Genomic DNA, 23,095 nt, shown 5'->3' with positions numbered 1-23,095 from the left:
AAAAAAAAAAACTAAATTGAAGTGTTGAAAACTAATGAAAAACATCTGCAACTAATTATTACGTTGAAAATATACACAACGGGCTAGTAAAATAAAGATGTATGTGTCATTAAAACAACAGTACAGTAGTCTACTTTATAATAACCGAGGTGTCACTGAATTAGAGGTTAATGTAAATGTGAACTGAGGGATATTTCAGGAAATCATGAAAAGTTGACGGCTCTGTGGAACAAACGTAGGCGTCCTAACTTCTGTGCTTAGTCTAAAGGGGACAAGCATTAATTACTACTTTTATTGAAAATGGTAGATTTTTCAATGGATATATTTCTGCACACATTATCAAATACATTTCGTATACTCTCCAAACCTAAAGCAGGGTGAGATACGCTGTCAAAAGAGGTAATAGTTGAGCTCCTCCTTTTTGGGTACCTCTGCTTTGTATACTAATTTATTGAAACTTATTTCACGATGCACCGTCATCTTTCTGTTATTTTTACATACAGTACTTCTGGAAACTTCAATTTTTGGGATCCCCAGTATAAAGATTTCTTTGCTAAAGTCACCCAAGACTAGAGCCGCCCATAACCCCATCATGACATGGCAATTTTCAATTTTTTTGGTATCATTTTTTTCCTCCCCTTCTTCCAAGAGCCACGAGTACTCAGATACCAAATGTAGATATATATATTTTTTTATTTAAGTGGTTAAAGAAAAATTTTGAAATTTGTGAAAATAAAATTTTGTTGCCATTTTCCGAGACCTGTAATGTTCTCATTTTTCGGGATCTGGGGTTGTGTAAGGGCTTGTTTTTTGCTGATGTTTTTACTGATACCATTTTGAGGTACATACGATGTTTTATTTGCCTCTTATAACATTTTATTGCAATGTTATGGTGGCCAAAAAAAATTAATTTTAGCATTTTCATTTTTTGTCTGGTTTCTCTTCTTAGGCTGTGTGCCCACGTAGCGATTTTTAAGCGTTTTTGCCTCGATTTTCGGCACGAAAACGCTGCGAAAACATTTAAAAATCGTGTCCAGAACGCCCCCCATTCATTCCTATGGCATTCCGCACATGCTGTGCTAATGCTGCGCTTTTTTCCGCGGCGGAATCGTATTGCGGAAAAAATCGCAGCATGCTCATTCTTTTGTGCGGAATCGCAAAGAATTGCTGCGATTCCGCACCCATAGGAATGCATGAGAATCGCTTACTTCCCGCATGTGGCTATGCCCACCATGTGGGAAGTTAAGCGTCTCATGTGCGGTTGGTACCCACGGTGTGGAGGAGAGGAGACTGTCCTCCAGGCCCTGGGTACCATACCCCTGTAAAAAAAAAAGAATAAAAAATAAAAAATCGGGGTATATTTTCCTTCCGGTGTCCCGCGCTGCATTCCCGGCCTCAGCGTTCCCAGTAATGCCTTGCGGCAAGGCCCTGTAGTGACGTGGTCTCGTGAGATCGCTATAGCAACGCGAGACCAACGTTATCACAAGTCTCGCAAGGCATTACTGGGAACGCCGAGGCCGGGAATGCAGCGCGGGACGTCGGAAGGTAAATATACACCGATTTTTTTAGCATTATTAACATTCTATCTTTTACTATTGAGGCTGCATAGGCGGCCTCAATAGTAAAAACCTGGTCACACTTGTCAAACACTATGTTTGACGAGTGTGACCAACCTGTCAATCACTTTCCAAGCGATGCTTCAAATCGCTTGGAAAGTGCTTGAATATCGCACGCGAAAATCGCTGCAAAATTGCGAACAGAATCGCGGTAAAATTGCGTGGAAAAAAACGCACGATTTCTGGGAAGGAGTCCGGTATTTAGTGTCCGGAATAAAACGCTACGTGGGCACATAGCCTTACTCAGTTTACCGATTAGATTAATTAACTTTATACTTTGATAGATCTGATTTTTTCAAACACAGAGATACGAAATATATGCAGTTTTTTATTGTAATGGGGCAAAAGGGGTGTGATTTGAACTTGTTTTTTTCATATTTTTTAAATATCTTTTTTTCTCATTTTTTTAATGTATTTAATACCCCTTAGGGGACTTGAAGCTGCGATAATCTGATCTCTTGTGCTATACAGTGCCTTGCGAAAGTATTCGGTCCCCTGGAACTTTTCATCCTTTTCCCACATGTCATGCTTCAAACATAAAGATACTAAATGTAAATTTTTGGTGAAAAATCAACAATTGGGACACAATTGTGAAGTTGAATGAAGTTTATTGGTTATTTTAAATTTTTGTGGAAATACAAAAACTGAATAGAGGGGCATGCAATATTATTCGGCCCCTTTAACTTAATACTTTGTTGCGCTGCCTTTTGCTGCGATCACAGCTGCAAGTCGCTTGGGGTATGTCTCTATCAGTTTGGTACATCGAGAGACTGAAATTCTTGCCCATTCTTCCTTGGCAAACAGCTCGAGCTCAGCAATGTTTGATGGAGATTGTTTGTGAACAGCAGTTTTCAGCTCTTTCTGTTAGGCGTCAGATTTCTGTCGCTGCATAGCGAGAATCCTGAGCCTTACTTCCGGCAGTCTCCCATTCCTCTCCAGCTGCAGAGGAGGTTGCTCAGCAAACTCGTCGGTCCTGGTGCTCTCCTTGGGTTTGCTTGTTGCTGTCACCTCTGGCACAGCTATGGCAATGCATGCTGCTCAGCAGCGAGATTCTCCAGGGACTAAGTCCTCATGTCGGGCCACTGAGCATGCCCGTGGTGTGATCTCCCATTGGAGATCGAAGGTCACATGCTCAGGTCCTGCTCGTGTTCAGATTAGCCCATCCGAGAAGCCAGGAAGGTCCTGGACGCTCGCGGCTATAAAAGGTTCGCATGGCCACTCGGCCATGCGCTAGGATAGCCAGTATTTTCTGACTATAAGGAGTGAGTGATGGATGCACGTATGAATGTCTCTACTGACTGACTCATTATGAAACCCCTACCCTTGGTACGCATGTGTTGTGCAGCCTAGCCTGCTAGCGCCCAGGCTTAGGCGTAGGTAGGACAGAGTTGAGTCAGATATTAGTCACTATCAGTGACTCGGCACGCCTCAGAGCAAGTGCTCCGCACTCCTTAGCCAGCATCTACAGCGGCGTTCGTGGCAGCGACGCCGCGTGCTCAGTGGCCTAGGACTCTAACCGCGTGCCTTGGGGTGGAGTTCTGTGGCTGTTTGCTGTGCACTCTGTGGCCGGGCTTTGTGAGCTAAACAGGCTCCGGCATTCACTTTCAAGCGGCTGTGCGGTTCTGTGAAGTAACAGAATCCGCTCCTGTTCACACTGGGTGACGTAACCCACGTGTGACTGTTTTCACGCCGCTTTTCCCTTCCGCCATTACCTAGCAGCAGTGTACCACCTCTGCACGGTGGACCCCGGGCTGCGAACGATCTCTCTACTATTTTATAATCTGGTGCGTTCCGCCAGCCCTAACATTATCCTAGTGCCAGGGTCTGGCTAGTAATGGCGGACGAACAGCGACTGCATAGATACATCCAGCAGCTGGAGGGTAGGTTGACAGCGCTAGAGCGTTCCACCTCAGCTGCGGATGTTACTTCGGTCGCCGTCCAAGCCGCTACAGAGGCTGTCGCCCGTGTCTCCACGGCCAGTCCTGCCCCGACCTTGTCCCGCCTCCCGCTGCCCGAGAAGTTCTTGGGCGATAGTGCTTCATGCAGGGGTTTCGTGAGTCAGTGCTCCATTCACCTGGAGTTGCTGGCCACACGATTCCCCTCTGAGCGGGCCAAGGTGGGGTTTATCATCTCCTTCCTGTTGGGCAGGGCCCTAGAGTGGGCCACCCCACTGTGGGAGCGTGGGGATCCCCTGGTACAGAGTGCCACCCATTTCCTGGTCACTCTGAAGCAGGTGTTCCTCGGTCCTCAGGTCACGCACAACACCGCACTTCAGTTGCTGGCTCTGACCCAGGGTGCATCTTTGGTCAGCCAGTATGCCATCATCTTCAGAACGCTGGTCTCGGAGTTGGAGTGGCCAGATAAGGTTCTCATACCCATATTCTGGAGAGGCCTGGCTGATCATGTCAAAGACGCCCTGGCCACCAGGGAGGTGCCCACCACCTTAGAGGAGCACATTACGGTCGCTACCCGAATAGACATTCGCTTCACGGAGCGAGGGCTGGAGCGTTCCAGGTCCCGCCAACGTTATAAGTTGGCTCCAAATTTCGTGAGACCTCTGGAACCTTCCGGTCAGCCTCCAGAGGCCATGGAGGTGTCCCGCACGGGGTCCAGGACCCGGTCTGCGCAGGTACCTCCAGTCTGCTTCAGCTGTCGGCAGACTGGGCATCTTGATAACCAGTGCCCACAGCGCTCGGGAAACGCTCCCGTCTAGTGGTTATCGGAGGGGGCCTACTAGACACCGTGACTTTCTCCTCCAAGCTCCTGTTTAAAGGGGCATTAGAATTTAATTCCTCCACTCTGATGGTGGAGGTTTGTGTGGACTCAGGGGCGGAGGGCAATTTCATGTCTTCTGCCTTCGCCCAACACCACGCAGTCCCCCTGGTCTTGCTACCTCAACCAGTCACCATCAGAGTGGTGAATGGGGCGACACTCCAGTCCCAAATCACCCACCAGACGGCTCCACTGAGACTCTCTTTGTCTCCTCATCAGGAGATGCTGTCTCTCCTTGTTATGCCCGAAGGGATCGATAAGGTCCTCCTAGGGGTTCCCTGGTTGCGATCTCACTCTCCCCATATAGAGTGGTCTTCGGGAAAAATCCTCAGTTGGAGCAAGGCCTGCGAGGGTAGGTGTCTGAGGGACTGCGTACAGGTCGACACTTCTGAGGTTCCTGCAGATCTCTCCTTGATTCCCAAGCCATATCGACAGTATGCATACGTATTCTCCAAGAAGGCGGCAGAGACCCTTCCACTGCACCGCCCATACGACTGTCCTATTGACCTCTTGCCCGATGCTGAGCCTCCCCGGGGTCAAGTATATCCACTATCTCTCCCAGAGACAGAGGCCATGTCTCAGTATTTCAGGGAGAATCTGGCAAGAGGATTCATTAGGAAGTCGGTGTCTGCGGCGGGTGCGGGATTCTTCTTTGTCCAAAAGAATGGAGAATTACGTCCATGCATCGATTACAGGGGTCTTAACGCTATAACCGTTAAGAACAAGTATCCTTTGCCCCTGATATCGGAACTGTTTGATAGGCTACGGGGAGCGAGTGTTTACTAAGCTCGATCTGCGGGGAGCCTATAACCTGATTCGCATCCGTGAGGGGGACGAATGGAAGACGGCTTTTAACACCAGAGACGGGCACTATGAATACCTAGTGATGCCCTTCGGGCTGTGTAACGCGCCAGCCGTCTTCCAAGACTTTGTGAACGACATCTTCCGGGATATGCTTACCACTTCGGTAGTAGTCTATCTGGATGATATTCTCATTTACTCTCCAGATATTGACTCCCACCGGAGAGATGTTCGCAAAGTTTTCGATCTCCTACGGGCCAACTCTCTTTATGCCAAATTGGAGAAATGTGTGTTTGAGCAGGAGTCCTTGCCTTTCCTGGGCTACATCATCTCAGCCCAGGGTTTGGCCATGGATCCTGCCAAGCTACGGGCAGTGATGGATTGGCAGGAACCCCATTCTCTCAAAGCGGTGCAGAGCTTTATGGGGTTCATAAATTACTATCGCCAGTTCATTCTCCATTTCTCAACATTGGTCACGCCCTTGGTTGCCCTCACCAAGAAGGGTGCAAATCCCAAACTGTGGTCGGAGACTGTCTCCAAGGCCTTCGCCTCCATTAAGTCCCACTTCGCTAGCGCTCCCATTCTACATCGCCCTGATGTAGATAAGCCCTTCATCCTGGAGGTGGATGCCTCCTCCGTCGGTGCTGGAGCGGTCCTTTTTCAGAAGGACTCGCAAGGTCGGAAGCACCCATGCTTCTTCTTCTCTGAGACCTTCACACCGGCGGAGAGGAACTATTCCATAGGGGACAGGGAGTTGCTAGCAATGAAGCTGCCCTTCTCAGAGTGGAGACACCTCCTGGAGGGGGCTTGTCACCCATTCCAGGTGTTCACCGACCACAAAAATTTGGTCTATTTACAGACAGCCCAGCGGCTGAATTCTCGCCAGGCCAGATGATCCTTGTTCTTCTCCCGATTCCATTTCACGCTGCATTTTCTCTCCGGGGAGAACGTCCAGGCCGATGCTCTTTCCCGCTATGTGGTGTCATCGGAGGAGCCTCGGTTGATAGTCCTATCAGAGAGCCTGAGGACTGTGGCTTCGGTTGCTCTCGAGTCTGTACCTCTGGCCAAGACTTTAGTTCCTGCCCATCTGCGACCGGAGGTCCTCTCTTGGGCCCATTCATCCAGGGTGGGTGGCCATTTTGGGATCAAACGGACCTCTGAACTCCTGGCGAGAATGTACTGGTGACCGCATATGGCCCGTGATGTCAGGGACTATATTCAGGCATGCGTCTCTTGCGCCCAGAATCGGTCCTCTCGGCAGCGGCCCGCTGGGTTACTCTATCCTCTGCCGGTTGCGGACAGGCCCTGGGAGATGGTCGGTATGGACTTTGTGGTGGGTCTGCCCAAGTCCAGCGGCAGCACTATCATTTGGGTGGTCACCGATCACTTCTGCAAGACGGTGCATCTGGTACCACTCTCTCGGCTACCATCGGCACGGGGTCTGGCAGCGTTGTTTATTACACGTTTTCCGCCTGCACGGCAAGCCGGATAAAATTGTCAGGGACCGGGGTCCTCAGTTTGCATCTCGGTTCTGGAGAGAGCTCTGTTCTCTGCTCAGCATTGAGCTAAATCTCTCCTCGGCCTATCATCCCGAGACGAATGAGTTGGTTGAGAGACAACCAGACCCTGGTGACATATCTGCGACATTCTGTCTCGGCTAGGCAGGATGATTGGGCATCCTTGCTGCCATGGCCGGAGTTCGTGATTAGGGTTAGAGTTGGGATTAGGGTTAGGGGTGTGTTGGGGTTAGGGTTGTGGTTAGGGTTATGATTAGGGTTGCGATTAGGGTTAGGGGTGTGTTAGGGTTAGGATTGGAGTTAGGATTGAGGGGTTTCCACTGTTTAGGCATATCAGGGGGTCTCCAAACACGACATGGTGCCACCATTTATTCCAACCAATTTTGCGTTCAAAAAGTCGAACAGTGATGCCTCCATTCCGAGCCCCGACATGTGCCCAGTGGTTTACCCCCACATACGGGGTATCAGTGTACTCAGGAAAAATTGCACAACTTTGGGGGTCTAATTTCTCCTGTTACCCTTGGGAAAATTAAAAATTGAGGGCTAAAAAAAATAATTTTTGTGGAGAAAAAATTATTTTTTATTTTCACGGCTCTACACTATAAATTTCTGTGAAGCACTTGGGGGGTTCAACGTGCTCCCCACACATCTAGATTAGTTCCTTGGGTGGTCTAGTTTCCAAAATGGGGTCACTTGTGGGGGGTTTCCACTGTTTAGGTACATCAGAGACGCCCGCAGACCATTCCATCAAGTCGACATTTCAAAACGTCACTACTTCCCTTCCGAGGCCCAACGTGTGCCCAGTGGTCGCCCCCCCACATATGGGGTACCAGCGTACTCTGGACAAACTGGACAACAACTTTTGGGGTCCAATTTATCCTGTTACCCTTGTGAAAATAAAGTGGGCTAAAAATCATTTTTTGAGGGAAAAAAATATTTTTTATTTTCAGTTCTGCATTATAAACTTCTGTGAAGCACTTGGGGGTTCAGAGTACTCACCACACATCTAGATAAGTTCCTTAGGGGGTCTAGTTTCCAAAATCGGGTCATTTGTGGGGGTTTCCACTGTTTAGGTACATCAGGTGATCTGCAAACGTAACATGATGCCTGCAGACCATTCCATCAAGTCAACATTTCAAAACGTCACTACTTCCCTTCCGAGCCCCAACGTGTGCCCAAACAGTGGTCTCCCCCCACTTATTGGGTACCAGCGTACTCAGGACAAACTGGACAACAAGGTTTGGGGTCCAATTTATCTTATTAGCCTTGTAAAAATAAAAATTAGTGGGCTAAATATCATTTTTTGAGGGAAAAAAAATATTTTTTATTTTCACGGTTCTGCGTTATAAATTTTGTGAAGCACTTGGGGGTTCAGAGTGCTCACCACACATTTAGATAAGCTCCTTAGGGGGTCCAGTTTCAAAAATGGGGTCATTTGTGGGGGAGCTCCAAAGTTTAGGCACACAGGGGCTCTCCAAACATGACATGGTGTCCACTAACGATTGGAGCTAATTTTCCATTCAAAAAGTCAAATGGCGCTCCTTCCCTTCTGGGCCCTGCCGTGCGCCCAAAAAGTGGTTTATGACCACATATGAGGTATTGGTGTACTCAGGAGAAATTGCCCAACAAATTTTAGGATCCAGTTTATCCTGTTGCCCATGAGAAAATGAAAAAACTGAGGCTAAATGACATTTTTGTGAAAAGTCCTTTTTTTTTTACGGATCAATTTGTGAAGCACCTGGGGGTTCAAATGGCTCATTATGCATCTAGATAAGTTCCTTGGAGGGTCTAGTTTCCAAAATGGGGTCACTTGTGTGGGAACTCCAATGTTTAGGCGCACAGGGGCTCTCCAAACGCGACATGGCAACCGCTAAATATTCCAGCATATTTTCCATTCGAAAAGTCAAATGGCGCTCCTTCCCTTCTAAGCCCTGCCGTGCCCCCAAACAGTGGTTTATGACCACATATGAGGTATCGCTGTACTCAGGAGAAATTGCCCAACAAATTTTAGGATCTAATTTATCCTGTTACACACGGGAAAAAGAAAAAATTGATGCGAAAATAAAATTTTTGTTGGAAAAATTAAAATGTCCATTTTTTCCTTCCACGTTGCTTTAGTTCCTCTGAAGCACCTGAAGGGTTAATAATCTTCTTGAATGTAGTTTTGAGTAGCATGAGGGGTGCAGTTTTTAGAATGGTGTCACTGTTGGGTATTTTCTGCCATATAGACCCCTCAAAGTGACTTCAAATATGAGGTGGTCCCTAAAAAAAAATGGTTTTGTAAATTTTGTTGTAAAAATGAGAAATCGCTGGTCAACTTTTAACCTTTATAACTTCCTAACAAGAAAAAAATTTGTTTCCAAAATTGTGCTGATGTAAAGTAGACATGTGGGAAATGTTATTTAGTAATTATTTTGTGTCACATACTTCTCTGGTTTAACAGAATAAAAATTCAAAATTTGAAAATTGCAACATTTTCGCCAAATTTGTTTTTTTCAAAAATAAACGTAAAAATTATAGACCTAAATTTACCACTAACATGAAGCCCAATAAGTCACAAAAAAAAACAATCTCAGAATCGCTAGGATGCGTTGAAGCGTTCCTAAGTTATTACCTCATAAAGGGACACTAGTCAGAATTGCAAAAATTGGCCAGGTCATTAAGGTCAAAATAGCCTGGGTCATGAAGGGGTTAAAGTTTTGGAATTCATTTTGTATCCAAATCTTTAATCTTCTCCACAACAGTATCACAGACCTGCCTATTGTTTTCCTTGGTCTTCATGATGCTCTCTGTGCTTCAAACAGAACCCTGAGACTATCACAGAGCAGGTACATTTATACTGAGATTTGATTACACACAGGTGGATTATATTTATCATCATTAGTCATTTAGGACAACATTGGATCATTCAGAGATCCACAATGAACTTCTGGAGTGAGTTTGCTGCACTGAAAGTAAAGGGGCCGAATAATATTTCAAGTCCCAATTTTCAGTTTTGTATTTTCACAAAAATTTAAAATAACCAATAAATTTCATTCAACTTCACAATTGTGTCCCACTTGTTGATTCTTCACCAAAAATGTACATTTGGTATCTTTATGTTCGAATCATGATATGTGGGAAAAGGCTGAAAAGTTCCAGGGGTCCAAATACTTCCGCAAGGCACTGTATATAACAGTGCACTAACAATGCTATGTATAGTGAAAATCAAGGTCTCCTTTGAACGCCGTCCATAAGCTGGCTTTCACAGGAGGATCGTAATGTCAGAGATTGACAGTGGGATTTAACAAGTTAAATCTGCTCCGCCCATTTCTGGTAAAGACACATGATGGATGATGATTAAATCAGCCATCATTTGCTGGGAAAGATGCGGGCTCAGCGTGCGAGCCCGCATCAAAGTCAGGGATATGATGTATGACATACAAGTACGTGATATGTCTCGAAGGGGATAAGAGATTAATCCAACGTGTATCCACCAATTATATTACAAAGCAAGGAACAGAACCCCTGTCACAAGAGGGATCAGAGACTATTATATCCAAAGGTAATTCCAAGTGCAAACTTATGTTAAATCTGTTCGATGTGGTTAACAAATGGCTCATGGACTAAAACCAACACCATCTTGACAGATCTTTTCTAAATGTACATTGTAAAAAGAAAAATCATACGTACCTTGGTGGCCAAAAGGTTCAATTTTGGACTCATTTGACCACAGCACCTTCTTCCATAAATTCAGGGAGTCTCCCACGTCTTTTGGCAAACTCAAAATGAGCCTTACAAGTCTTGTGTGTGAGTAAAGGCTTTATTTCTGTCCACTCTTCCATAAAGGCCACCTCTATGGAGGGTCTGGCTTATTGTGGTCATATGGACATACTCCAGTCTCTGCTTGTGATCTCTGCAGCTTCTTCAGGGTTACCTCTGGACTCTGTGCTGCCTCTCTGATTAATGCCCTCCTTGAGATATATATATATATATATATATATATATATATATATATTTTTTTTTTTTTTTTATAACCCAACCCTGACTTGTACCTCTCAACAGTTTTTTCCCTGGCTTTTTTTGGTCAGTGGAGCCTCTTTGTTAATGGTGTTGCAGCCTCTGTGGCCTTTCAGAAAAGGTGAAACGTATATACTGACAAAACATATGACACTTAGATTGCACACAGGGGGATGTCCTGTCACTAGACATGTGACTTAGGGCCCCGTCCCACATAGCGACTCACCAGCGATCCCGACAACGATATCAACGTGTCAGGATCGCTGGTCTGTTGCTACATGATCGCTAGTGAACTGTCAAACAGACAGCTTCACTAGCGATCAGGACCAGCGACGCTGAGCGCGCGGTGTCGCTGTGTACTTAGTTACCAGCATGCTGAGGCAGGCAGCTGGTAACCAAGGTACACATCAGGTTTCTAAGGGACGTGCGTCACTTAGAAACCCGATGTGTACCTTAGTTACTAGCTCCCTGCATCAGCGCGCTGGTAACTAAGGTACACAGAGGGTTTCTAAGCACACCGCCTTGCTTAGAAACCCTGCGTTTACCTTAGTTACCAGCTGATCGCTGGTCTCCCGCCCGTCACACGCAGCGATGCGTGCTGGCCAGCGGGAGACCAGCGACCAAAAAAAAAAATGTCCAGGGCTTTCCTACAGCGATCAGCGATACCGGCAGGGGGGCCAGTCGCTGATCGCTGTCACACACAGCGATCTCGCTAGTGAGATCGCCATGTGTGACGGGGTCCTTAGGAAGGTAATTGCTTACACCAGAAATTTTTAAGCGCTTCATAGCAAAAGGGGATGAATACATATGCACACGTCGATTTTCAGTTATTTGCTACCATACTTTTAATTTATGTCTGTGTTTTTCACACTTCACTAAATTAGACTATTTAGTGCTGATGCATCACACACAAATCGAATTACAAACATATCTAAACACAGGCTATAGTATATTAAAATAGGTAAAAACCCAAGGGGGTGAATACTTTTGCAAGCACCTGTACATTCGAGACTAAGGGCATGTCCTATTCTCATCGTTTTGCAGATCAGACTCTGGCATTACATTTTAAGGAGATCACTATAAAACACGGAAGACAGTATTTGTACTTCAGAGTTCCATTCATTTTTCACTGTTCTAAGAAGAGGCAATGGATTAATAAAAGTTCAAACAGCCTAAGGCCACGTTCACACCTTCAGGAGAGGGTGAAAACCACAGACGTGCTGCTACTATACTTTACCCTTGAATGCTCCTCTCCTGGTTTTGGCTTACAAATACGCTTTCAGTTGAGAGAAAGACTACACACTGCTGCCAAAATGTGTGAATGTTGCCTTAAGTTGATAAATGTAATTATTATTAAATCTGGAGAAGCTTTAATTTTTGCTTAAATTGTGTTTTTCTTCAAATAAAATTCCAACACTTAAAAATAGGTTTCCCATCATAAGATCATCTTTTTTTTTTTATATACTACGGGATATAGAATAACGTTGTTTCATTTGATAACAGAACAATAATTAGCTGCTACGGTTTTGAAATCATCAATAACAAATGAGAAAAAAAAAATTAGACCCAGAGACGATGGAGCAGACATCCATTTATCAAAGACAATGATTTTTCGATCCATATATTCACAAATGATAATGATTGGGAAATTAAGAATACAATTTTATCAGTGTTTTAAATCTCTTGAAAATAAATAAAAAATTTTAAAAAAAAAAAAAATCATAATTTATTCAAATCATGGTCCGACCATTGTAAACAGTTTATTGCACATAACAATTTATATAATCTCCCAGTATACACACCCATAAATAAAAGATGGCAATATAAATATATTTCTATTGTAACTCTGTAAATTGTAACACCGGCACCTCCTGAAAAAAGTATAGGAAATTAAATCATTACATAATTGGCAGGGAAAATACCCAACTCTCCCTTTAACTTTCCTTCCCACCAATCATATTGAGATTCCGTCTTTGTGGTGACCAGGATCTTATCGCCAGTTTGGAATGACAGGTCTCCTGGTTGTAAACCGTCAAAAGGATAGATGGCGGTGGCAGTGACATATTCTGCCCTGGGACCCCCTAGAAAATAAAACACAAGAAAATTATTTGGTTGAAAAAAATTTTTTTTTGGCATAAAAAAAATAAGCAAACTAAAATTACCAATACTCCTAAAGTCATAGACCATGCATGGTGTTGCTTTCACAACTTTTCTCTCTCCATTGTAAACTTTTTGAGTAGTGATGAGCGAGTATACTCGTTGCTCTGGTTTCCCCCGAGTATTTGGGCGTGCTCGGAGACTTAGTTTGTGTCTACGCAGCTGCATGATTTACGGCTGCTAGACAGCCTGAATACATGTGGGGATTTCCTAACAAATACGCATTCCTCACATGTATTCAGCCTGTCCAGCAGCCGCAAATCATGCAGCTGCGTAGACACAAACTAAGTCTCCGAGCACGCCCAAATACTCTGAGGACACCCGAGCATGCTCAGGAAAACCCGAGCAACGAGTATACTCGCTCATCACTATTTTTGATCCATTCTAGAATTATCCAGAACTCAACTCGCTAGCGATGGGCAGTGTTCACCAACCGGGGGCACCCAAGTTCCCATCTCCAGGCTGTCTGCGTAGGATAAGAGCTGGAGAACCCCAGCAACTGGAAATGCCATATTTCTCACCTTCTCTATTCCAGATAGGATTTGAAAAAGGTCTAGAGTGGACCGAAACGTCGCCCTCCGTATTATCTAGATACCCTATGGATAAATTATGATACCTATGTTTTTGGATAGGTTGTACACATTATTTGCACTCTTGTGTATTTAGTAATTCATAAACTTGGACAACATTTGAATTTGCAAAAGTGTGCTGGGGATATTCAGTCTCGCTATTAAAGGGGTTGTCCACTACTTTTACACTGATGACCTATCCTGTGGATAGGACATACTGTAAATCTCATATCAATGGTGGTGAAACACCCAGCACCCCACTGATCAGCTGTTCCCAGCCAGATGTCATCAGATGCGGAGCAGCACAGCACAGTCCCCTGTATAGTGGCCACAGTGCAAATCTACTCCATGTGCGGTACATGGCCTTAGCCACTATACAATGGACGGAGCTGTGCAGCCTCAGCTGGTCACATCTGAATCATAGAATCGTAAGGGAACTCCTGGGCCATCTGGTCTAACCCCCTGCTCAAAGCAGGATTCGCTAAATCATCTCAGTCAGATGTCTGTCCAGCCTCTGTTTGAAGACTTCCATTGAAGGAGAACTCACCACCTCTCGTGACAGCCTGTTCCACTCATTGATCACTCTGTCAAAAAGTTTTTTCTAATATCTAATCTGTGCCTCCTCCCATTCAGTTTCATCCCATTGCTTCTAGTCTTTCCTTGTGCAAATGAGAATAAAGTTGATCCTTCTACAATGTGACAGCCCTTTAGATATTTGTAGACAGCTATTAAGTCTCCTCTCAGTCTTCTCTTTTGCAGCTAAACAATCCCAAATCCTGCAACCTTTCCTGCAATCTGGCCGCCACTGGCTCTGGGAACAGCGGATCAGTGAGAGTGCTGGGAATTGCACCCCAATTGATTTAAGATGGATATGTTTAAGGTTAGGCTTTCAATATAAAAGTAGCAGACAACCCTTCAAAACTTTGTCTGCACTTCCATCAGGGCTTAAAGGGAATCTGTCACCTGGTTTTTGTAACCTAATGTGAGATAATCAAGATGTAGGGACAAAGACCCCTATTACAGTGATAGATCACTTACTGGGCTGTTTGCTGTAGTTTTAATAAAATCACTGGTTTATCTGCTGCAGATCTGCCAGTTCTTTAATGCTGAGGTCTGTATAACTCTGCCCCCACCACTGATTGGTAACTTTCTGCCTATCCACAGTGTACACAGAAAACTGCCAATCAGGAAATATACAGTGGTGGGACTATATTGAACTCACCTGTCATGGAACTGGTAGATCTGCAGCACAAAATCATTTGTATATGAAAACTACAGCAAGCAGATCAGCAAATGACACATTAAAAAGAGGATGACGAAGGGACAGAAACATTTAATCCAGCAGGTGAGGTAGCAAAAACCTAGGGACAAGTTCCCTTTAAACTAGGGGGTCTACAACCTGCGGCTCAGGGACCACATGTGGCCCGCCACGCCGTTTTGTGTGGCTCCCAACCTTCTATATGGTGTCCATGTCTGAAGGAAGCAGGGATGGGCAGGTACGACTACAGCAGGGTGTATCAACATCTGGTTCCCCTATATCAGGAGACTAGGGGTCCCTGACCTTTGTTTAGCACTACAGAGAGGGGTATGCCAGTTATGGCCGGAGCCTACATTACTTTATACTTTAAAGGGAATTGTGAAATGCAGCCAGAAACTACAACACCCATAGTCTTAAGAAGTTGTCCACTACTTATACATTGATGACCTATCCTTAATGGCGTGGTGGTCAACATGTGGTCCCCAAGCCACAGGTTGGGCGCCCCTAGTTAAAGGGAATTCGTCAGTAGGTTTTTGCTACCTCACCAGCTGGAATTAGGGTCTCTGAGAGCAGGATGATGTAGGGACAATGTGTCCCTTATTGGACAGCTTGCTGTAGTTTTCATCAAATCATCTGTAGTAGGGGACAACCTCTGTAAAAGACTTCTATGTACAGGGTCGCCTCCTCTCTAGAGTACAGGTTGGGACAGAGCGCCCTCATTCTCCACATATGTGTGAGTCTTAGTAGTGGAAGCTGCATCTCTTAGACATTTATGGCATTTCCTTTTCATATCCCAGAAACCTTGCAGCCTTTTGAAAAGAAAAAAAAATTGCTGAATATGACAATGTGGCCATTGGACCAGAAAAGGTTGTGCACCCCTGATTATATGGAGTCCGTCAGTACAAAATTACTTTTCCAACCAAGTATAGAGACACGGTGCTCATGGCCAAGGAATAAAAAGTTTTAACAAATATTTTTTAATTGCCCTAACTTTCCTTAATTCAAAAATAAATGTGGTTTCGCCACTGATATAAAAAAAGCGATCAATGTAGCTAAAGGTTGTACGGAGAAAAAAAAAAAAATCACTACTTCTAAGAAAAATTTTTTTAATAAAAAGCAAATCCAAAAAGGTTATGTAGCCTCAAAATAGCACCAATAAAAGCTACAGCTCGCCATGTAAAAAAAAGCTAAGCCCGCACACAGCTTCATAGACACAAATAAAGAGTTATGGGTCTCAGAAAATGACACAAACCAAAGCTATTTTTTTTTTTTTTTTTTTAACCAATAAGGTCACGTTCACAGATTGAGCATTTGGTTTTTTTTACATCAGTATCTGTAAGGCAAAACCAGGAGTGGAACAATCAGAGGAAAAGTATAATAGAGACACATCACCACTTCTGGATTTATCACTGACTCCTGGATTTGGCTTAGGCCTGTTTCACACTTCCGTTTTTGTGTCCGCCAAACGGATCCGTTTCCGTTTTTTTGACGGAAACTGATGCAAACGGATCCGTTTTTTTAAAAACGGATCCGTTTTTTTGACGGATCCGCGGTAACCGTAATGGAAGTCTATGGGACAAAAAAAAACGGATCCTGCAAAAAATGGCGGATCCGTTTTTTTACGGAAAACAACGGATTTTGACGGATTTGAAAAAACGGAAGTGTGAAACAGGCCATACTGATGCGACATACTGACCAAATATTCAACTTGAGCACATGACCCAAGATAAAAAAAATATATAAAAAATAAATAGCAAATAAGAAACCACTATACAAATTTGGTATCTCAGTAATTCTACTTGACCATAAGAATTGCATTGAAAACAAAACACTAAAAGCAATGGCAGAATTATTTTTTTTTTTTTTTTGGGGAGAGGTCTGTTAACTGAATATGGATGGATGGATAAATCGATAAAAAAAAAAAAAAAAAAAAAAAAAAAAAAAAAAAATTAAAAAAATAAGCCCTGGTCAGGATATATCAACGACAAATATCAAAAACCTTAAGGCTCTTGGAAGGAAGCAGAGTAGGAAAAATGATAGCACAAAAAAGGATAAAAACTACAGAGTCATAAAGGCAACCTCCTACTATCCAAGGTCTACTGCCACCATTACTCCCTATTGATCTTGCCCTGTTAACTTATGTGCACACGGCGCCTCTTAGACGCCGGCCGAGCCGATGAGTTTTTGTTGATGAAGTTACAGTGGTCTTTATCTGGAAGCGCTCATTGGTGGCTTTGGCATCATGTCTTTTTTGTGTTGGCCTTCACTAAATTTTACACTGTAGTGGCAAGCGGCTTCATAGCGGAGGCTGCTTGGAGAGTGAACAGCCATTTTTAACTGCTTCACAGTTTCCGAACCCTGAAGAGGTTAGAAGTGGCACAAGATGGAGCATGTGCACAGCACTGTCATTTTTACTTTTTTTGTGGTGCCTTTTCAGGCGTAATCCGCTTGCAACAGACGCAGTGTGCACACAGTCTAAACCAAAGAATGGATTTGGCAAGACGAAGATTATGGAACACAGTCATCATCATTAAGCAATGGACGGTATAACACAGGGATGGAAACACAATAAGGAGCTCTCCAAAACAGTTATCCTCCCTCCTAAAAAAAGGTTTTCACCGATACAATGGCCACTTTTGCCTTAGAGCAGTGTTTAGTAGTGAATGGGCCGAGCAGATATTTGGGAAATAGAAACTGATCCTTTATCCAAATACTGCACAATCCTTTAACAAATTGTTACTCGTGACTGCAAAAATAAACTAACAAAAATAGCCTGGTCTTATTTCTGAATGATCGCATGGTGCTAAATGGCCATCTGTCTGGAAATACACAATGTGACGGACAGGCACTCTGATTCCTGCGGACAGGATTGCTTCTCCACCTGCCAACAGCTGCGGATAATTTGTAAGCAGCATTAGGACAAGACGATTTTTGGAGTCTTTTTGGAACTCACAACGGATTACGCAATAAAGTTTATAAAATACATGAGAAAATGTATCCGGCTGCAATGTCAGGATGGAGAAACCACTGATAGCTGACATGATGAATGTACCAAATGACAACTCCAAAAAGTATTTGCCAATAAGGATACAAAAAAAAACAAAAAAAAAAACAAACTCATAATATTTCGGATTAACCAATCACAAAGCGCCATGAAGATGTATGAAACCTATGTGTTCGTTCACAGGTCTACTTCCACTCCCCAATCTCTTCACACTTCCATACACGGTCACAAGTCCATTTACACGTACACACACAGATTGCTCCAATCCATCACAGGAGACAAATGAAGAGTCAGAAACATCTTCAATGCTCTCACGTCTTCTCTATGGGAAATTATTTTCTTTACAGCTGGAAAAGGGCTGAGGTGGAATTGAACGAAACCACACCTCGTTCCCTCCTCATACCCCTTCCCTCTTAGGACTTGGTGGATATATAACTATTTTTTTCAACTGTTACATTTTTCTCATGGTCGACCTTTCATATGTATTAATGAAATGGGGTTATCAACTTTTGGACAATATAATGTATTAATCTTTACTTAAAATGCATAATGAAGGTTGTAGCCTCGGTGATGTAAGCCCAGGAAAGCAGGCTCCAGTATAGTGCTGAGTGAGTTAACAGGGTGTGTTAGGGCTGGGTTTACGAGCAGTCAGAGAGATAGGTGGACGGGCTGCGCATATCACCACCCCGGGGCGTGGTATGGCAGATAAATAGGAGACCAAGATTCTCATTCAGTGTCTGTGTGCGGAAATGTGCAGACCTCCAAGTGTGTTTGTCTTAGCTAAGGACTAAAGAGCTGGACACTAACGGTACTGTCACACTTAGCGATGCACCAGCGATCCCGACCAGCGATATGACGCGGTCAGGATCGCTGGTGCATCGCTAGTGAGCTGCCACACAGGCAGATCTCACCAGCGACATAGCAGGGGTCGGGGGTCGCTACTTACCTGTCAGATGAGGCGATCCTGACGTCCTCCCGCCCGCGTCCACGCGTCGGCGCCACAGGAAGCCCAGCAGGAAGTGCCCGACAAGAAACGGTCCAGGCCGTTCTCACGCGATCAGCGATAAACAGCAGGGGAGCCGGTCGGAGGTAAGTATCACACACAGCGATATCGCTAGCAATATTGCTGCAACGTCACAAAAACCAGTGACGTTACAGCGATATCGCTTAGTGTGACAGGCCCTTAAGCCGAGCAGGTGATCCTGCAGTACTGTATGGACTATTTACTTCAGGTTTTCACTTTGTACCTGAAGGGGGTTTTTTTTTTGCTATCATGAGCGGATTATAGAGTTTTATTAAACCAGCCTGGACCTTTTACTGAAAACGAGAGAGTAGAAATCTTACAATACACATTCAATTTTGATGTGATCTATTGTCATCAGCTGAGAGGAGCTCAAAAAAGGGCAGGTAAGATAGATACAAACTTTCCTATCAGATAGTCAGAATGAGCTCACGGACAGATTCTCAGATAACTCATTCTGCAGCCAGCAATACAGAAGCTACAGAGGGCAAGTGATGCAACTTTTGTTTTTAAATCCAATTACAATAATGATTGCTAGCCCCAAATACACGCATTTAAGACAGAAAAAAAAGTCCACAAAAGGTGGATAACCCCTTTAAAGAATGTAATGACTCCATACGAACAATTAACCCGTTTGGTTAAAAGCATAGTCAATGGGATCCACTGGGCCGAGCAACCTGTGTTTTTAATCTTTGAATATATGAGAAAATCGTCGACAGGCTCAAACACAAGCGCAGATGTATTCACTGTTAGGCGGCAGCTGCCAGGTACTACAGCTCAGCTGCTTTTCAAGTAAATAAATATTATAAGAGACTATCAACACAGGATGACTGTTCAAACCAAGCACATGTACTCTGGGCACTGTTGGTGTGGCCAAATATTTAAGTGCCCTTTTGCACCTACTTGTTTTCCTTCTCTCCCCACGAAGCCAGATCTGTCAATCAAAATAGAAGTGCGGCGGTAGGAAATAGAGGGAAAACAAGTAAACAGGAAGGTGCCATGAACAGTTTGGGAGTGTGCGGCTGCATGTCTTTCTATGCAGCCGAGCGCTTCGGTCCTGAGTGCTGGCGGCAGTGCCGGGTATTGAGACGCGAGACTCGTGTGAGTTTCTTGCAAGTGAGACTCTGGCCGAATAGTAAATATTGCAATTAAATAATCACCATTTTGAATCATCTAGTAGGACTGATAGAAGCCATTTTTCCACTATATATAGTAGATGAGCATTGCATGGCCCATTAGTCTCCTTACACAGGCATGTCAGGTACAGTAGGCAAAACAAGTATTTGGTACACCCAAAGAATGGAGAGGTCTGTCATTTTTATCGCAGGTACACTTCAGCTGTGAGGGACAGAATCTTAAAACAAAAAAAAAAAAAAATCAGAAAATCACATTTTATGATTTGTCATAATTAATGTGCATGTTATTGTATCAAATAAGCATCTGATACCATAGAAAAACAGAAATTGATATTTAGTAGAAACCTTTGTTTGCAATTACAGAGGTCAGACGTTTCCTGTAGTTCTTGACCAATTTTACACACACTGCAGCACGGACTTTGGTCCACTCAGCCATACAGATCTTTTCCAATTCGGTCAGTTTTCGTGGCTGTCGCTAGGCAACATTGAGTTTCAGCTCCCTTCAAAGATTTTCTATTGGGTTCAGGTCTGGAGAATGGCTAGGCCACTCCAGGACTTTAAATTGCTTCTTACGGAGCCACTCCTTAGTTGCCCTGGCTGTGATTTTTGGGTCATTTTTATGCTGGAAAACCCAGTCACGTCTCATCTTCAATGCTCTTACTGAGGGAAAGAGGTGGTTGGCCAAAATTTTGTGAAAAATTACCCCATTCATCCTTCCTTCAAAACGGTGCAGTCGTCCTGTCCCTTCTGCAGAGAAGCACCACCAAAAATAGGTTTCCTCCACTATGCTTCACGGTTGGGACGGTGTTCTTGGGGGTTGTACTCATCCTTCTACTGCCTTCAAACACAGTGAGTGTAGTGGATACGAAGAAGTTCTATTTTGGTCTCATCTGATGACATGACCTTCCATGCCTCCTCTGGATCATCCAGATGGTCATTGTCGAACTTCAAATGGGCCTGGACATGTGCTGGTGTGAGCAGGGGGACCTTGCATGCCCTGCAGGATTTTAATCCATGACAGCGTAATGTGTTACTAATGGTAATGTTTGAAATTGTGGTCCCAGCTCTCTTCAAGTCATTGCCCAGGTCTTCCTGTATCCCATCCCAGCCATGAGTAGGTGTACAATTTTGTCCCTGGTGTCCTTAGACTGCTCTTTGGTTTTGGCTATGGTGGACAGGTTGGAATGTGATTGAATGTGTGGATAGGTGTCTTTTATACAGGTAATGTGTTCAAATAGGAGCAATTAATACAGGTAATGAGTGCAGAGTAGGAGGACTTCTTAAAAAAAAAACAAAAAAAAAAAACAGGTTTGTGAGAGCCAGAATTCTTGCTCGTTGGTAGGTGATCAAATACATATTTCATGCAATAAAATGTAATTATTTAAAAATCAAAACAATTTTAATTTCTGGATTTTTTTAAGATTCTGTCTCACAGTTGAAGTGTATCAACAATAAAAATTACAGACATCTCCATTCTTTGTAGGGGATAGCGGAGAAAACGTGCAAAATCGGCAGTGTATCAAATACTTATTTCCCCCACTGTACGTCACTCTCCACAAGGAGAACGGTTACCTCTTAGACTCCAGTCAGAGGCCTCTTCTACAGTGAAATCAGATCTCTTGCTTTGCACTGAAGAGGGGCAACACCACAAAGAACGTGTCTGTAAAGTGAGATTCTGGTTTGGCTTTTATCCTAAGATACATGGAAAGGTGCGTTAAAAGGGTCGATATACACTTTTAGAATAGCTACTTTCACTAGGTGGCACTTGAGATCAAGTCCTCTTCCTCTTTGAAGAAGGGGTAATTTGGATATACAGTATTTCGTATAAAAACAGATCTTAACAATTTTCTATTTTTATTTTAACCACAAAATAATTCTGTTCTGTGAAGGCAGCCAAGATGGGGAATGTATAACGCTTACAGGAACCCGTGTACAGATAAATGACTTCTAGATCCTAATAAGGATCGGGATCTATTTACACATTAGCGGCCTCGGAGTTGGATGAGGCTTGTTTTGGCAGAGGTATTGTTGGCTTGACTATATTGGTTCATGCTGTATTAGTCTGCAGATAGATGATGAAGATATTTCGAGAATGCCATTAATCACTCCACTATGCCGGGAGGTTTTGTCAGTGCTCTAATAGAATTATGTGTTTTTATTTCAATCAAATACAGTTACTCTAGGAAGAAGAATACGGTACAGTAATCACCCAAAATGACATCAGTGTGTGCGGACCTGAGGATGACCATCTTGTAGGAGTACAGGAAGTTCGAGCAAGTTCTGGTCAGGAGACCTAGGGCCGGGCCATGAATCACTGCCTAAAAACCGGTCCTCTAATGGTAGAAGAGTGTCCTCCATGCATAAGGACTCGAGCATAGTGTTCAATCACACCGAAGATACTCTATTAGGACACAAGCGTGCTCGGATAACACCTTCTTTGAGCACGCTCGCTCATCACTAATCTGCATTTTTGCTATTTGCTTGTTCCTGGATTGATTTATTAAAACTGGTCTTTCATTTTTTGAACTCCTTAAAGCAGCTGTCCAATTTTTTTTTTAACCAATTTTCATACACCATATTACAGAAGTTTGAATTCACACCAGAGGTCCTTTGTTCAGGATCCTCCTCTCTTGATCTACGTGGAGAGTGGTTACTAGGAGCAACACTCAGTCATGCATTACACTATACTGCGCAGTTCTTCTTTTTCCCTGTGGTGGCGCTACAGGAAACTGAACATTTCGCTGTATTCATCAGGATTACATCAGACCTGCTTGGGAACTTTCTTTTTTCTCAATAAAGCAGCGAACAAGGGAAGTGTCCATTTTATTTCTGTGTGTTTTGTGTGCAAGTTCATTTCAGGTTTCCATTCGCTGGGCTACTACGGACCAGCGCTGGATGTTTTTTGTTTTTTTTTTAAAGTGGTGATGAACCAGGGAACGTTTGGGGGGAGTGTTTATTTGAATAAAGTTTTTTGTGTGTGTTTGTTTCCTTTTTCTTACTTTCTTTCTAGGATTTTACTGGGTTAGTAATGGGGGTGTCTCTCCATTACTACCACCAGGGCTTAATGTCAGCTGTGTTTTTGGATAAGTCACAGCTGGCATCAATTCCAAGCCCCATTATCCCAATTGCCAATGAACCAGGGCAATGCACCAGACAAGCCGAAGAGCCAGAATTGGATTATCCAATGTGATGCTCCACTTCTGAGGCAGCTGTTTTTTTTTTTTGTTTTTTTTTTAAGGCTGGGA

General features: G+C 43.8%; 1 protein-coding gene across 1 annotated transcript in view; it reads right to left on the bottom strand.

Moving 5' to 3' along the window:
* Window positions 1-12,283: 12,283 nt before the first annotated feature.
* SH3YL1 (SH3 and SYLF domain containing 1) overlaps window positions 12,284-23,095 on the bottom strand; it is a 144,592-nt gene continuing 133,780 nt past the window's right edge. The window contains exon 10 of the mRNA XM_073576445.1: window positions 12,284-12,786. Within this exon, the coding sequence (XP_073432546.1) occupies window positions 12,596-12,786 (191 nt within the window). The 3' untranslated portion in view covers window positions 12,284-12,595. The remainder of the gene's footprint in view (window positions 12,787-23,095) is intronic.

This window comes from Dendrobates tinctorius, unplaced genomic scaffold (assembly GCF_039654945.1).
Source record: "Dendrobates tinctorius isolate UK_male_01 unplaced genomic scaffold, ASM3965494v1 ptg000049l, whole genome shotgun sequence".
NCBI classification, from domain to species: Eukaryota; Metazoa; Chordata; class Amphibia; order Anura; family Dendrobatidae; genus Dendrobates; species Dendrobates tinctorius.
This window is presented reverse-complemented; position numbering and strand designations above follow the sequence as displayed.